The sequence below is a fragment of the Symphalangus syndactylus genome, chromosome 7 (genome assembly GCF_028878055.3).
Source record: "Symphalangus syndactylus isolate Jambi chromosome 7, NHGRI_mSymSyn1-v2.1_pri, whole genome shotgun sequence".
NCBI classification, from domain to species: domain Eukaryota; kingdom Metazoa; phylum Chordata; class Mammalia; order Primates; family Hylobatidae; genus Symphalangus; species Symphalangus syndactylus.
In genome coordinates this window covers 42,723,638-42,740,790 of record NC_072429.2, presented here as the reverse complement: position 1 = coordinate 42,740,790, position 17,153 = coordinate 42,723,638, and the positions used below count along the sequence as shown (strand labels likewise).

The 17,153-nt window shown below is 37.3% G+C and overlaps 2 protein-coding genes across 5 annotated transcripts in view; one reads left to right on the top strand and one right to left on the bottom strand.

The window, feature by feature from the left end:
• Window positions 1-2,115: 2,115 nt before the first annotated feature.
• Window positions 2,116-15,360, bottom strand: YIPF5 (Yip1 domain family member 5). The gene is made up of 6 exons (XM_055285801.2): window positions 15,153-15,360; window positions 14,456-14,575; window positions 10,042-10,214; window positions 8,717-8,862; window positions 6,508-6,689; window positions 2,116-4,855 (listed from the first exon to the last, which is right to left on the bottom strand). Exons 2-6 carry the CDS (start codon window positions 14,563-14,565, stop codon window positions 4,693-4,695), a joined length of 774 nt encoding a protein of 257 aa, XP_055141776.1. The 5' UTR covers window positions 14,566-14,575; window positions 15,153-15,360; the 3' UTR covers window positions 2,116-4,692.
• KCTD16 (potassium channel tetramerization domain containing 16) overlaps window positions 15,330-17,153 on the top strand; it is a 311,156-nt gene continuing 309,332 nt past the window's right edge. For 2 of the 4 annotated variants that reach the window (XM_055285799.2, XM_063642706.1), the window contains exon 1: window positions 15,330-15,644. The gene's annotated coding sequence lies outside the window, so the exon portion shown is untranslated. The remainder of the gene's footprint in view (window positions 15,645-17,153) is intronic. The other 2 variants (XR_010121688.1, XR_010121687.1) reach the window with 1 other exon arrangement.

Below are 17,153 nucleotides of genomic sequence, written 5' to 3'. Positions count from 1 at the left end.
CTATATTTTTTCTGTTTGAAGGAAAACAAAAGTCATCCAACTAGATTAAAAGTGTAATTTACAAGCATGTTAAATGTTTCTGCTGAGTACTTCGTTTTCTCATTTTTTTCTTTATTCATTTGTGTGTGCCACAAGTGCTGATAAGCTATTGAAAACACCTTAATGTATAATTAATCACTCTGCAAGCAATCAGCAGATTTAGTGCTAGTTGCAGAAATAAACCAAATTCATACATGCAAGGTAAGCCTAATTAGTTAAGCTCACAAAAAACGTAATATCCAATTTTTAGAACCTAATGTGCTCAAGAAAGTATTTGTGCTTTTAAATTAGAACAGCTCTCTATTTAATTAGTCCTCATTTGAGTATGTAATCATTTTAATTTATTTACACAAACACAGGACATTGTGCTCCATCAGCAGATAATGTTCTTCATTAACCAGAGTAGGAACTTTGTGCTCAAGGGCAGCAGAAATATTTCCACCTGTGATGCAAAATCAGAACTGCATACTATCAAACTGCATTCTTTGGTTTTGATGGTCACCATCCTAAGATACATATTTGTTAAAAATAACACAAGTTTGACTAAGTACTCTACCAATCCACAGAAATTGACAATTTAAATATTTAATTTTTCATTTTACCTATTGCCTAGTTACAAAACGGATATTTAATTATTAATGAACAAATTAACTTACTGAAATTCAAGTGTTAGTAATGTACTACAATTCAAACTTCCTGTATGCTTGGCAGGCTAATGACAGAGGATTCTTATGTATTCATTAAAGCACATGAACCAATTCTTCCTTAAGGCGTTTCCAACAAACCTTGATACCTTGTTACTGGCACACTGCTTCCACTAAATCCTAAATACACTCTAAAAAGAAAAAAAGAGACACTCTCATTAACTCATCTGCAGTATGTTTTTGCTACTAAATAACAGCTGAAATTTGACATGTCACAAAATGAGTCAGTGGATAGCATGTGAGGGCAGCTTTAACATGAGGAATTGTTTGGGTAGGAGGCTTGCTCTAGGTAGTATTTTGAAGGAAGGCCCAGTGCTAGTCTTTGGTAAGTATGCTTCATTGTACAATCTGTACCATGAGAGTTGCTATATTGTTTTGAAAACTTTCCATACTACTTTATGAAAGGCTAAATACTTGCTGTATACATATTTTTTCTTTTTCTTTTGTTTTCTTCCCACAAAGGAAGGGAAACAACTTGTCTGAGCAACCACATCAGATCTGCTTTACATAACAGCATGGAAAATGTAGCCTTGATTTCCCATAACTCTTCATGATATAGAGCATCTCTATAGAATATCTCTATAGAATAGTATTTTAACTTGTACAATTTCCCTTCACCCAAAGTTTAAAATTCTTCCATTTATGTGAAAGAAAACTAGTGTATAGTTCACATCAGAAAGGCTCCCTTTTTCTGTAGGTAGTAACTACTGCAAGCATAATTGCATTTTAACTTTAGAGACAACTGACTTAGCTTTGGAGCATATTTGAGTTTAGTAATGCCTATTAAGGTTAAAAATACAAATTTGCAAAATACCAAATGTACAATGCTAAATTCTATCCCAAATCATGTCATTAGATATATTTTAAAAAACTCTTTGATTAGGTGGCCACTATCCAAGGATAGTATCTTAAGATTTCTAGAACTTTGCATTATCTGCATAACTATATCTGGAAAAAGAATGTCTATTTCCATAAGCCTAGTTATACAGCTCTTGAAAATACCCATTGGTAAACACAGTATTATAGCAATGCCACAAAATATACATTTACTCCATATGTAAAGTCAACTACATGATCTTGGCATGTATACATGCATGAGTAACACACTAGTGTAAGTCAACTTGCCACTCCACTCGCAAGTACAGTATTTGGAGATCAGGCATGTTTCAGTCTGTCACCCCCACAATGAGTTTCAGTTATTCAATGACAATCACTGGATGAGCTTTTAGCTATGGTGTCTCTAGTGTTTAAAGATACCTGTATGCTTTTAGTATAAAATGGGCCTAAAGCAAGGCAGGTAATCTACCTGGTACTTAACTGAAGAAACAGAAATCTATTCCAATGATAGACAAAAAAAAAAGCCACATAGTACTTTTTGAGACACAGTACAACAGTCTTTAATGTATATATAAATACGCCAACATAACAGAGTTTGATAAGAGAAGTTTTGGCTATATACGACTCTGCATGTAATCAAACTCTAGAACACCAAATGCAACTCTACTGCATAGCTGTTTTGACAGAGCAACAGTTAAGCATAAAACAGTTTTGCATCTTATTATTTTGGAGCAAAATAAAAAACCACCACAAAAAAAAAATCTCTACAATAATTTAAACTAAAAATGTTGGGGATAGGGTAAACAACAAAAAAGAAAATAATTTCATCCATATGTAGTATTTGGCTGAAGATTAACAGTGTTAAGTCTAACCAACAGCGAGATAATTTTAATTTCCAAAGCATCTTCTACCGTTTATTAGCAATATTTGGATATTAAGGGAAGACATTTGCCTTAACAAAAACTATATTGAAAAAGACAAATGAATTGAAAAAGACAAAAATACTATCCAAGAATTACAATAAAAAATTTGGTTAAGTTGGAAAGCCTATCAAATTGCTTTCCAAATTGCTTTTCTAAAGCAATTTGGTAAGTTTGAAAACCTAGCCCAAAACAAATTAATGACAAGTTGGTTTCTCCAGATGATTAATGAAGAAAAACATATTTATGTGAATCAATAAATATGTTATTTCTCTCAACCTCTTTTTATGCTTAAAACTTTTTCCAAAAAAGAACCATTGATACATCAGTTTGGCATTTCTTTTTATTTAGTCTGAAAATTTCTTTAAAAAAAAAAAAAAAAGCAGTATTTTCCTCCCTGTACCATATCTTTCTCATAACTATAACTGAGCTTTGTCCAGAATCAGAGGCAGTTCTTCTAGAAAAAGCCAATGATCAGTATAAAAGATACAGTATTTTCCTACAGATTCTCTCTGGCAAGAGAACATGACAATATAAATCAAATACATTTAATACAATAAAATAATGTAACTCAAACTGCTTCTCATTTAATCTCCTTTTTGTCTGATTCTGTATTAGCTGATTTCTATTCTTAAAGCTTAAATTAGGGGTCAAAATCAGAGCCTAGTTAAAAAAGAGAGAAAGGGAATAGTAGTTTAGTAAAAGTAAACTCAATAACACAGTTAAAATTAATTGGGAAGGTTTTAATTAACAAGCATTCAAATGTACTTTACGTTGATAACTGCAATACTGAATTTTTTTTTTTTTTTTTTTTGGAGACGGAATCTCGCTCTGTCACCCAGGCTGGAGTGCAGTGGCGCAGTCTCGGCTCACTGCAAGCTCCGCCTCCCGGGTTCACGCCATTCTCCTGTCTCAGCCTCTCCGAGTAGCTGGGACTACAGGCGCCCGCCACCACGCCCGGCTAATTTTTTTGTATTTTTAGTAGAGACGGGGTTTCACCGTGGTCTCGATCTCCTGACCTTGTGATCCGCCCGCCTCGGCCTCCCAAAGTGCTGGGATTACAAGCGTGAGCCACCGCGCCCGGCCTGCAATACTGAATTTTGTAAAACTTTAAATATTTTCCTTAAAAAAGGTTAGTGATTTTTTTTTTTTATTTTTGGGAAATGTGGAGATCCAACAATTATAGCATTAATGCGACCATTCCAGGTCCCTAAGGTTGAGTTTACATTAATATCTAAGTTAAGTGTTCGCATTTCATGTCTACAGTAAGGTAGATTGTGAACTTCCTGTATCTCTGAATTTTAGCAAAAATTCCATGAGATAATTTACAGTGATGTCAAATTTTTGGAGTGCAAACTCATACTCTACATTTGGATCACTTTTTTGCTTTGAGTGTACCTGACTTGAGAATATAAGGCAATTTTTCTTTCCTAAATCCTTGGAAAAATATTTTTGCAGTAAGTCTTGTGTCTCCTTTTTTTTTTTTTTTTTTTTTTTTTTTTTTTTTTTTTTTTTTTTTGAGATGGAGTCTCGCTCTGTCACCCAGGCTGGATGGAGTGGAATGGCGTGATCTCGGCTCACTGCAAGCTCCGCCTCCCGGGTTCACACCATTCTCCTGCCTCAGCCTCCTGAGTAGCTGGGACTACAGGTGCCCACCACCACGCCCAGCCAATTTTTTGTACTTTTAGTAGAGACGGGGTTTCACTGTGTTAACCAGGATGGTCTCGATCTCCTGACCTCATGATCCACCCACCTCGGCCTCCCAAAGTGCTGGGATTACAGGCGTGAGCCACCGCGCCCGGCCGTCTTGTCTCTTCTTTACTGTGACTGGGTTGTTTTTAAGAAAGGTTATCAGCTTTGTGTTTGGCTTCCCACAGTTGATAAAAATCTATCAAAAACATTATAATTTGCAGGAAAAACGTTTTTCAATGGCTGCAGGAACCGGAAAGAAATAGCATTTCTTATTTGTATAAACACAAACATTTAAAGCTAGTCACACTGCAGGTAAATCCAATATAGTATTCAAAAGTTCTATAAAAATGAACAAGAGATACACGTTTACTTTCATTGCTCCAACAGTCAAATGTAAATCTGCATGAGAGTTGCGCTGCAGCAGTTCGCTGGTCCAATTTAAGAGTTCAAGGTCCTTTTTGTACCTCTGGCCCACTGATGTCCACATCCCAGATAAATTTTCAAAAGACAGAAATCAGGGCAAAGACTCCATATAACAAAGCGCAAGGATATGCTACTAAAAGTTGCTGTCCTTCCATGGCTAACGCAGAAATAAATATTTTGGAAGCAGAAAAACTACACCATCCAATAATCCCAGCAGTAAGAATGATTCCTACCATTCCTCTGTAACCAACAAGGAAAAAGGGGGGAGGAGAAAAAAAAGCAGATGAGATTAGTTATGTAAGAATACTACAGTAACCTATTCTAAAGCATTTTAAATTTACATTTTAAATCTGCAAGTAGACATATGCAAAAATAATCAGGATTTTTTTTCAAATGCTAAAATGTACCTGAACCTTACAGTAAATTCAATGATCGTGAATCATTTCAAATGTAATAAGCAGCTTTTTTAGAACTATGTTTTACTTTTTAAAAATATAAGGTCTCTCATTCTTGGCACTACTGACATTTGGGCTGGATGTATCTTTGTTGTGGGGGCTGTCCTGTGCACCGTCAGAATGTTCAGCAGCATCCCTGGCCTCTATACATAAGATGTAAGTAGCACCCTTGCCCCCCATCAGACACTGTCAAATGTCCCCTTGGAGGCAAAATTGTTTCTAGTTGAAAAAAGGGTTTTAGTAGAAAATAACTTCGGTAAAATTCAAATATGAATATATAAATTCTTAATAAGAGTGATTTCTACACTGAAAATATGAAATATTTCTATTCAAAGCAGAAATAGTGTAAAGCATCATCTTGCCAAATTTCTTGTACCAGACAAATAACTGACATATTTGTCTCTTCTCCTCTCAAACCTCCACTTTAGCTTTCAAAGTGTAACAAAGCCTGACCACTGGTAACGTCTAACACTAGTCACATGAAGATTTTATATTGAGACAATCTGCACACTGGCCACAAGGAGGAACCTTATTGGCGGTAATGTATAGGTAATGTATACTTTTCCCTTTTTTTCTTTTTTTTTTTTTTTGAGACAGAGTTTCGCTTTTGTTGCCCAGGCTGAAGTACGCAACAGGGCAATCTTGGCTCACTGCAACTTCTGCCTCCCGGGTTCAAGTGATTCTCCTGCCTCAGCCTCCCGAGTAGCTGGGATTACACAGGCATGGGCTACCATGCTCAGCTAATTTTGTATTTTTAGTAGACACGGGGTTTCTTCATGTTGGTCAGGCTCCCGACGTCAGGTGATCTGCCCGCCTCGGCCTCCCATAGTGCTGGGATTACAGGCGTGAGCAACCGTGCCTGGCCATACCTATCCTTTTAACCTAACCTAAAATATCATTTAAAAATTACACATATTTAAAGCTGCTTACAAGAACATCTATCTGAGAAACACCAAGGCTGATAACAGCCTCTTATCATATAAAGAATACATTTCATTTCCAGTTAAAAAGCTGCCCAATGGAGAGTATGTATTTATTATTCGTACATTTGGCATATGTCCAATGGTTTCAAGAAATTAGGTGGGATCTAGAAAATATCAAAGAGGGTAAGCATAATTTGAACACTAATGACTTGACCTTTTTCAGGTAATATTTAACAATCACCCTGTTCAATTTGTTACCACTATGACAATGGTCAGTAAACACAAAACTAGTGAAATTCTTGATCATGGGTAAAATAAGAGATGGTATAAAGGTTTTTAAATTTATTCTCATTACCATTGTTTTTAATCCAAAACCATTTGGCACTGTCCCTACTACAAGAGGCACTATCTGATATGTTTGCTGAATCAGTGATTTATCTCAAACTGAAGATGAAGTGAATCCTACTACATAGAATTGGTCAATCAACCCCCCCAAAAAAAGAACAGTACTTACTGCAAAGAAAATATCACTGCAAAGCTGGAAAGTAGGATCATGGGCAGAAGACAATATCCAAGGACACTTGCCACACAACCAAATGAAACACCTGTCATACTCATTAAGTTTAATAAACAAAACATTCCTAGACATCCAATTGCACTGATCCCGTATACATAGCCAAACTGGATTTTGCCAGCCTAAGGGTAAAGAAGATTATTACAGGTTAAAGGGCAAAAAGTAAGTTATTTCTGGCCTTATTTCACCTGAATCAGTATATGTAGCAAGTAATTCATGAGCATCAAAATCTACTAATCTATCTATTCTTTATGTAGAGAAGTAAAAGACTGAGCACACTGGCTTGTTACAATCTTTGTAACTTTAAAGTACACAGATACTTGGTTCTCCATTTTCCAGTTAGTGTGTAGGCTTGGCATAGAAGTGAACAAATAAAGAGACAAAAGCATAGCAGAATCACCCAAAATAGTAAGATTTCTAAAAAGAACTCTGGATGATTTTAGGCAAATAGAGACAAGATGTAAAGCCATTCAAAATGTCTAGATAATAGTTATATCAGTTGAAAGTACCTAATTCCACCAAAAATGCCCCAAAGCATTAATTCTCATTGGTGGAGATAGTCATAATCTTTCTAAGAAGAAATCTTTTTTTTTTTTTTTTTTTTTTTTTTTGAGACGGAGTCTCGCTCTTTCATCCAGGCTGGAGTGCAGTGGCGCGATCTCAGCTCACTGCAGGCTCCGCCCCCCGGGGTTCACGCCATTCTCCTGCCTCAGCCTCCCTTGTAGCTGGGACTACAGGCGCCTGCCACCTCGCCCGGCCAATTTTTTGTATTTTTAGTAGAGACGGGGTTTCACCGTGTTAGCCAGGATGGTCTCGATCTCCTGACCTCGTGATCCGCCCGCCTCAGCCTCCCAAAGTGCTGGGATTACAGGCGTGAGCCACCGCGCCCGGCTCTAAGAAGAAATCTTATGATTCACTTTATATGGGTGTTAGAGGAGGAAGGGGAAAGGAAGCCAAGATAAACAGGAAGCCAGGGTTCTGTGGGGAACAGAAGAAATGGCAAAAGGAATATAATGGAAGATATTTTTTTCTTTATTTTTCCAAATTATTGGCTGATTTATACATGCCTTTGATTAAGAAAACACAACAATAAACAGTTTAAGCACTGCAAAGATTAGCTAAATTGGAATTACCCTGTTAGTCAACTTTGTGAACAAACTTTGTATTCAGGTCACACTATCACTAAAACCAGTTTACAGAAAAGCCTTTAAAAAGTTATTGATTTATCCAATTTTTGTCACATAAAAACTAAATTAGGAGAATGCCTCTACAGATTATGTTAAGAAAAAAAATTATTGGGACTTTTATTAGATTATTTGTAAATACTTGATTAAAAATGCAGAAGTTTGAAAAAGCTCTGCTGAGTTCATTGATGAATTAATTCATGTAGTAATAAAAACTCACACTTGTACAGTGTTTTTAACTTTTCAATGTGTTCTCACATAACCTGTCTTGTTTCATCTTCAAAATAATCTTGCTAGGTAAGCAGGATAGGATTATTTTCTATGAGAGGAAACTGAAAGATTAAATGATGTGGCCAAGGGCAGATCAGGAGCACTCAGTTCAAGCCCAGCTCTTATGACTAAAAATCCCATCTTCTATACATTAGTTATCTCTTATAATTCAGAGACATAAGACAAAATAAATATTAACAATTACTTTAAAACTTTTCTGTTTTCAATATGCCTTAACATTCTTGGGAAGGTGATAAATTGGGAAAATAATTATATAGAAAAGTAATCATCAGTATGACTAGAACAAAACCTTAACCAAGGTTTAGAGATTTTTAAAAAAATGCTGCCATTAAATAAAAAAAGCAATAGTGTAAAAACTGTAAGTAACCTCTGAAAAGACAGAATTCTAATGAGGGACTGAAGCTATACCTGTTGTTTACTATTTTTTTGTTGTTGTTTTTTTCCCCCTAATAATTGAATCATTTCTTAGAACAAGAAATGATTTTTAAAACATGCTACACTTACTATAGATGGAGAACTAATGAATAGGTATAAATACAAGCAACTCAGTACTATTCCAAACACATCCAAGACTTGAGGTATAAAGCGGAGTTTCAAAATGGCTTTTGGTAGAACATTTAAAATTTAAAGGCTGTTCTTTAACTGCACCCTGAAGGTTGAAATGAAAATCTTACCAGTAGCAATGTGGCTCCAAAAGCAAGGCAAAAAACCATTGGACCTGCCAAATCAGTTTCATTCATGATGCTGCCATCTGCTACTTTTAACGGATGTAATACTGTTAGTGTTTTTTGCCAGATGTGGTCAAAATTGATACCTAACTCTAAAGAGAAAGAAAATTTAAAAGTTAATTAGGATTTGTGGTGTATTTTTAATTGATCAAAATCTATGTTGAAACGAGACAAAATGACATAGATAGCATCAAAAAAGGATCTAGCAATATTGGATGATATTATTATTATTATCGTTATTGTGATAGGGTCTGTCTCTGTCACCCAGGCTGCAGTGCAGTGGCATGATCATAGCTCACTATAGCCTCAAACTCCTGAACTCAAGTGATGTTCCTGCCTCAGCCTCTTGAGTAGCTGGGACCACAGGTGTGCGCCACAACACAGAGCTAATTTTTTTCTTTTCTTTCTTTTTTTTTTTTTTTTTGTAGAGCCAGGGTCTTGCTGTGTTGCTCAGGCTGGACTCCTGGTCTCAAGAGATCCTCCAGCCTCAGCGCCACAAAGCACTGGGATTATAGGCATTGAGACACTGTGCCTGGCCTGGATGATATTATTTTAGTGAGTTCTCTATGCCAGTCTTCAATGTGGTGCTCATCCCACAAATGTCATTTCTGGATTGGTGTTGGAAAAGGGTATGGATCTGACGAAACAGACACTTATTACATCCCTTAGGTATGACTGCATAGCAAATAATATACAAAAAGGGTTAACAGTAAGGGGTTCTTTACCTGGGGCTTCAGGAATACCTGGGGGCCCATTTAACTGTATACAAAACTACGTTTCTATGCATATGTGTGCATTTCTTCTGAGGAGAGTGTTCATACCTTTCATTAGATTTTCAAAGAGTATCTAGTTCAAAAAAAAAAAATGTTCAGAACTACCACTTCCTAGGTTTTGGAATACAATTTCAAAATCACCATTTTTTTAGTGATGTCACTAGTTCTGCCAGTTTATTTCCACACAAAATAATGGATACCATGCTTTTTCTTCTCACTTTTTCCACTAGTAGAATTTAGTCAATAAACTAAAGTAAAAGTCGATGCTGACATAGTAACATACTTTATTATCACTACTAAAAGATCTATTAAAAATCTGGTCCCCTCTGGCCCAATGTGGTTTCACATATACTCTGTTTAAAATGAGTTGTTTAGCAGAAAACTTTTTTCTACAAGATTATTTTTTTAAAGGAAAAGACAATTTCTCCAAATTAAGATGAATTTTCACTAACCAGCTGAATACTACTGAGTACTATCAAGTGTTGCAACAAATCTTACCTTCTAATAAAGGTGGCTCATCCTCAAAGTTGTTTCCATAGAAAGGCTGAGGTGAAGCTGGAGTATATGTCTGAGTTGGCTGGTAAATCTGCCCGGTGTATGGCTGTTGTGGCTGCATCATGTCTGGAGGGACAAATCGGCCTTGCTGCGAATAGTCATAGCCAGCATACTGTCTATAAATGAAAGTTAAATTTTTCAGAGGTATTTCAACTCTGTACAGTTAATATCCCTTCAATTCCTAATTTTCATGTGACAGCTAAAGAACCTTAGTTGTGAAATTCCTAAGCTACAAACTTTGCCAATTTTTATAAGTCGTGGTTGAAATGATTACTAAGATCAAGCTGATTATCTACAATAAAAAAATCATAATTTTTATAGAAAATCTTCTTAATGATACCAATATTCACTTACATAGCACTAAGCACTTTACAAACTGTTAAAGGTTAGGAGGTCAACAAATAAAAATGTAAAAATTGTGTCTATTTTTCTCCCTTAGTGGATATATACGATATGAAGATACACTATGAAATAAAATCTATGGCTAAGACTGAATGAAACCTTAGGATGTCAGACTTTGTAATACGTGTTATATAATTTTTCACTGTAATTTGGATAGCCATTGAATTATCACTCTTCTTTACTCTTCATAGTATGTTACTTTTGGCAAGTGGACAAATCTCTTTAAGAAAAACCATCAATTTAAAAACAGAGTGAACAAATCAAGCTTTTGCTTTGTGAGCACTTGCTGAATATAACAAAAGATTTTTAGTACACTTTGCATTTGAATAGTACTTTTTCAAAGTACTATTTTTCAAAGTAGTTATACATTTATTGTCTCATTTGATATGTGCTATAGCAAACCCTGCATCTAGAGGGAAAGGCTTATCACAGCTATTTTAGTGACAATGGCAAGAGGGAAGAGGAGGATACTGAAGCCACATCTTTAAACATCTGTTCCATCATGCTTTGAAAAAATCCAACTTATTGATGGGACTAATCTAATGATATACTAAGAAACACAGATGTAAAATAATTATTTTAAAAGATATTCTAAAAAATGAGAGTTGAGAAGCCTTAGAAAACCTTTAGTCTAATTCCCCTTTAAATTCTTATAGTCATAATGTCAGTTGTTTTCCTTGGGGTGAGGCTCTCTTTATTCATTTTTGAGAAAATATCTGCCAAACGCTCAAGTCTGAATAACCACAGTTTATCAGTTGTTCTTTCAAATAAAAATGGTCTTCATGAAATAACAGCCAGTTCAGCTTGCACAGGTGCTTTTCATAGAGACAGTAATTGTACTTCAGTATGTAGTAAACACTAAATTTCGTCACAAAGAATATTAAAGAAATATGTGTACTAAAGGGTCAGGATTTAATAAAAGATAATTCTTACTGCTTCCTCAAGAGAATCCTTAAATGAAATTGACTGCCTGCCAACTCTCTAACAAGTCTACAGAGTGAAGAATACGATGACTACTAAAACAACTTGATGCCACTACCTTGATTCATACTCAGCTACCAACAGTTTTACCAATCAATACTTTTGCAACAGCACTGCAAATGTTAACATACCTAAAAAGGTATATGATATCTTACTATTGTTATGAAAATAACTTTGACCTTAAAGAATTTCAGAAGAGTCTCAAGGACCCTCTGTAGCCTACATCCTAAATTTTGAGAGCTGCTGATATAAACCCATAAATTTCATGTAAGGAAGAAAAGTACTGCAAGCAGTTGATTATTTCAAAGGTGGCACCATCATTCCATCTTCAAGAGGAAAGGTGAACATGACATTATCATAGAATTTTACTATTTTCCTTTTCTGGCAGGACCTATTCAGGAAAATTTCTGACTTGTTCCTGCTGGTTTTAAACTAAAACATGGTATGGCAGACATGATCTTTACAGGCTAAAACAACATACTTTCATGGCAGGAAAAGCAGCAGATACTAAATCAATACTCTCATAAGTACTCTGTACCAATAACAAAGACAAAGCATCTTAACATATTGGGTTGGTTACCTAAGTTCATGGAAATCTTCAGATATTCCATAAAGATACTACCAGGTTAAGTTGAAGAAAAAAAATAACAGCTTTCATAATTTAAAAAATGTGACTTGGTATTATGATATATTTCATAAGCATATCTAGAATACAATGTGGAACCTGTCCAATTTTCCGTTCATATAACTCAACAGATTATGATCAAAGGGGCTTTTACACTTTTTTGTTTTTTTTTTTTTGGTGAATGGATGTATGAATGATACTTGTGAAACACCTATAGAGAAAACCAAAAATGTTAAAGCTGACTTCATTATGGCAAATGCAGAACTGTGTACTAATAACAAGTCAAGTTAAAAACGTAAAGACAATGCAAGTAATATGCTATTTGCACCTAGATTTTCACCAATGGAGAGCTAAAAGTTATTAGTGGATCTCTGTTACCAAATTAGCAAATCAAACAAAATATTATTTGGTTAACTGAGATGGACATTTAAAATGTCATTAGATTGCAGATCTACTTGAAGGTACACATAGCAGAGTCCAGTTTTTAAAAAATAAATCTCAGAAACTCAAATTTATTACTGTTAATACATTAGGCTTGTTTTCCCAGGCATCATCTATAAACCTAAGTTTATAGCAAAAATGGTTATATAATCACCCAGAATAAAACTTCATCACTAGTACTGAAGCAATGCTTACTGGTACATGATTTGGTTGGAATGAAACTGTGAGAATAGTAAGCAACAAGTGCTAATCAGCAACAAGTTGTTTAGAATATCTAAATTGCTGTGTGGAGAACTGAAATGACTGTTAAATGGAATGAGACTATAAGTCACACCTTTTAAGTGATGCAAACGTGGACAGGACAGAAAAGAAATGCAGAGGCAGATAAATCTCGTAGGCTGCAATCTAAGTGGAATAGCTCTGTTGAGTTCTAATCATAAAAACCATTCGGATAAAAACAGGCCTGCATACAGAGACAGGTTCTCCGAAGCCCTGTTGCTGCTTTAGGCAAGGATTTATTAGATGGACTCTGGCTCTCCTATACACAGAGCAATCACCAAAAATACATATTTAGGTAAATACATGAATGGAAATATCTCAATACAAATTTTCCAACTCTGCCCATTAATTTCTCAAAAGAGATAAATCCTAATTGGTATGTAATTAAGTAACAGAAAAGAGAAATGAATCACAGGGGGTATTTTGACATGCTCACTCCCATTGTTCAAATGTGTTAAGTTTTAGAGGGGAAAACAAAGCCTTAGAATATACCAAATTAAGCAGACTCAAAGAGACTATAGGTTTTAGAAAGGATAGCCTAACCAAGACAGACTCTATTATAGAGCCACACTGAATTTGAATTTTGTTTCTTAAATTCTTGGGCACTCTAATCCAAACACATTCTTGTATTGCATGTTTCTCACAAACTCACAGATACATAACCTTCCCCTGCCCTCATCGTGGAACAGTCTTTATGAGGTTTTAAATTCGGGATCCATGGATGAACATCACCTAACACACGAATTGTCTGAAGATATATAGGCACATTTATTTGGGCGTTTGAGTGAATCCACGTATTTATGGGAAAGAGGCCCAGTTGTAATAAGATTCTCAAAGAGATCCAGAACCATCTAAAAAAGCTTAAGCAATCTTAGTTTAGGAAGCTCCTTTATTTGACAGGAAGCTGATAAGATTATCTCTAGGGTCCTAAGAAACTAGGGAGATGATGTCCTAGGTGAGATTGCTAGAAAGCCTTCAGTTCATGTATTTTTGTCACAAACACCAGGTACTATAAAAAGATCATCTAAAAAAAAATGTTCAGAGGCTAACGGCTTTGAGTCAACCTCCTCAGTATGAAACTTATAACGTGTGGTACTGACCATAAGGGTTTCAGAAAGAGGAGTAACGAGGAGTAATAAAAATGATTATCAACTGCTGTATGAAAATCACCTGATGATTCGTAAGAGGGAGCTTACATCATTAAATAATGTCACTAAACACTTTCAATTAGCACTGATAAAAGTCTCAGAGTTGGACTGATTTAACTACTAACAAAATATTTTAATTTTTCACTGGTCCCATGAACTAACAGAATATCTCCTAGGTACCTGAAGCTCCCATCATCATTTAAATACAGAAATACTGTTACCAGAAAACAGTTCTTCAAACAAGCTACTTTTCCATTCATGATACACTTGAAGATTTTGCAGAAGATACTCAACTCTAAATAGAGCAATACCTTCAAACCCAAGCCAGTGTCACATATCTCTCTAGAGGAAGATTATGCATGAAAGATCATACTCCTGATAAAGGACATGTTCACACATTGTTTTAGGCAGAACCAAATATTCTAAATATGTGTTTTCACTGCAATGTAGACTAAATTAATTGCCAAAGATGAAAAGTTACTTGCTATAGGGTCCTCCACTTCCTCCATAATCATAGGACTGCTGTGACTGATCATCGATGCTGTAACTTGTCTGGTAGAAATCCGTGTTTAAGTTTTCAAAGCCTGACATTGCAAATAATCTGTAATAAAAGAGAAATGGCAAACACTGCTTATGCCCAAGGTTCTACTGAATTCGTTCCTGGCAGTCTGCTTAAGCAAATACAGAACACAACAAATATTTTTTCAGTAATTCGGAGGGTGGGGGAGGGGCGGGGGGGCGGAAAGAACGCAGCATTTGAAGGGCGGTAGCGGAGAGAGAGAAAGAAAATGTCTATTCTTTAAGTTGCGGCCCAGTAAGACAATTCCACCTTAAGGAGCTGATATGCCTTCCATTAGAGGCGAGGTCGTGGGAGTTGTGGTTCCATAGGGGTCTAAAATATCAATAACAACAAAGATGATTTTTCACCTTAAGACAGGGCTTTACAGCTGACAACGCGACTGCTTCCTGGCAAAATAAGGCCTGCGGCCTGCCAGGAAAGTGCAGAATCTTGGAAGGTCGCGCCTGAGGTGCAGGGGCCCGCGTCAGGGCAAGGGCTTGAATGGGAGCGACGGTCTGAGCGAAAAGGACCAGGGCGCGGCGCCGAAAGACGGCAACAAGCCCATTTCCACAGGTGTGGAGAGAAGTTGAACAGTGTGCTACGGGCCTGGGTCACTCACCAAACTCTGAGGCTGCGCTGGCGGCAAAGGCAGTAGCTTCAGTAGTCCCAAACAACCCCCAAACTGTGTTTCAGACCCTGAACCAGCCCCGTTGCTACGTGTCACAGGGCCAAACAACTGCTTCCGGGGCATGCCCGCTCGCGCAGGCGTCTTAGCAGATTTTGCGCTCTCCTCTTCGGTTGGGCACCGGTGGGCGGGAGGCGGAGACACGAGTATGGAGCATGCGCAGTATCTACCCCACCTGCGGCGGGCCAGTGGGAAAGAGGAAAGTGCTTCCGGCAGCCTGGTTAGCGGTGGAACCAGGAAAGCGCAGGCGCAGCAATTGCGGCTTACTTGTGGGGAGGAGGAGTTTCTCTGACGGAGGTGATGGAGGAAGGCTGGGTGGCGCTAAAATGAGACAGGCGGAACCCCCTCTCCTTTCCACAAACTACAATGCCTACAATGCCTCGGTGTCTGCATTTACTGTGATTCAAGCACTGTGCTAAAGAGTTTGTATGTATTATTTAATCTTTACAACCTAATGAGATGGTTACCCTATTTCCCTTTTGTAAGTGAAGCTGTTAAGTGTTTATTCATTTTGTGCTAGCTGCTGGGGGTACTGTGGTAAATATAAGCTAGATGACATCTACCCACCTGGAGTTGGTGGTGGAGAGAGGTAGTCGAACACATACAAATGCATGTGAAATTGCTACTAATATTCTTTTTTTTTTTTTTTTTGAGACGGAGTCTCGCTCTGTGGCCCAGGCTGGAGTGCAGTGGCGCCATCTCTGCTCACTGCAAGCTCCGCCTCCTGGGTTCACGCCATTCTGCCTCAGCCTCTCCGAGTAGCTGGGACTACAGGCGCCCGCCACCACGCCCGGCTAATTTTTTTGTATTTTTAGTAGAGACGGGGTTTCACCGTGGTCTCCATCTCCTGACCTAGTGATCCGCCCGCCTCGGCCTCCCAAAGTGCTGGGATTACAAGCATGAGCCACTGCGCCCGGCCCCCGCTACTAATATTCTTTAGTGCTCCATAATTCTTTGAAAGAGTAACATTCATCTGGGAAGAAGTGTCTGTAAAGCCATTATAAGAGGGTTATCGAAGGGCGAGTAGGAGTTAGAGAAGACGAGAAAAAAGAGGAAAGGGCAAGGGTAAAGGAGGATAAGGGAAAATAGCCTGAATATTTTAGGCAAAGAGAACAATGTGTGCAAGATCTGGGAAGCATGGTCTGAGGAAAGATGAAAATCGAGCTCTGAACTTAATCATTATTAACATTTTGGGTCAGCATGATTCTTTACTGGGGGCTGCCCTGTGCACGATGCTTAGCAGTAGCATCCCTAATCCCTAGTCATTAGATGCCAGTACTCTCCCCAGCCAACCACCACCACCAAGTTGTGACAGCTAAAAATCTCTCCAGACATTGCCAAATCTAAATGTCTCTGGGGCAGGGGTGGGGGCCACATCAGCTGAATTTGTGAACCACTCTTCTAAGTGGAACCTGAGTGACTGGAACAGCAAGTGAGGGGAGCCACACAGGAGTTGAGGCTGGAATAACAGGAAGGGGCCAGGAAATATCCTGTGGGATTTGTGTGTTGGTTCTAAAAGAAATGAAGATTGTGAACTGATGAGTGATGTTTAGATTTTTTTCTTTTGAAAAAGATTGCTTTGGCTGCTGTGTTAAATCACTTTCCCAAGGTGGTGGAATCCCGAATATTGTGACTCCAAACAACGTGCTATTAACTAATGAGCAGAACTTTCTTCAGGGTTTATAGTAATAAAATGTATCATGAGCCATTGCATTATATTCCGGGATCAAAATCCTGAGGCCCTCACAAAAGAAGCCAGACCATTGTTGGGGACTAGTTTCCAAAGGAACGATAAAATTTCACTTAAAACTCTTCTCTCAACACCCCCACCCCAATAAAACAAACAAGTAAAAATAAAACAAACAAAAAACGCACTCCCCTCCAAACAAAAATAGCAACAACAAAAGGATATAACAACCAAACCAAAAAACCTAG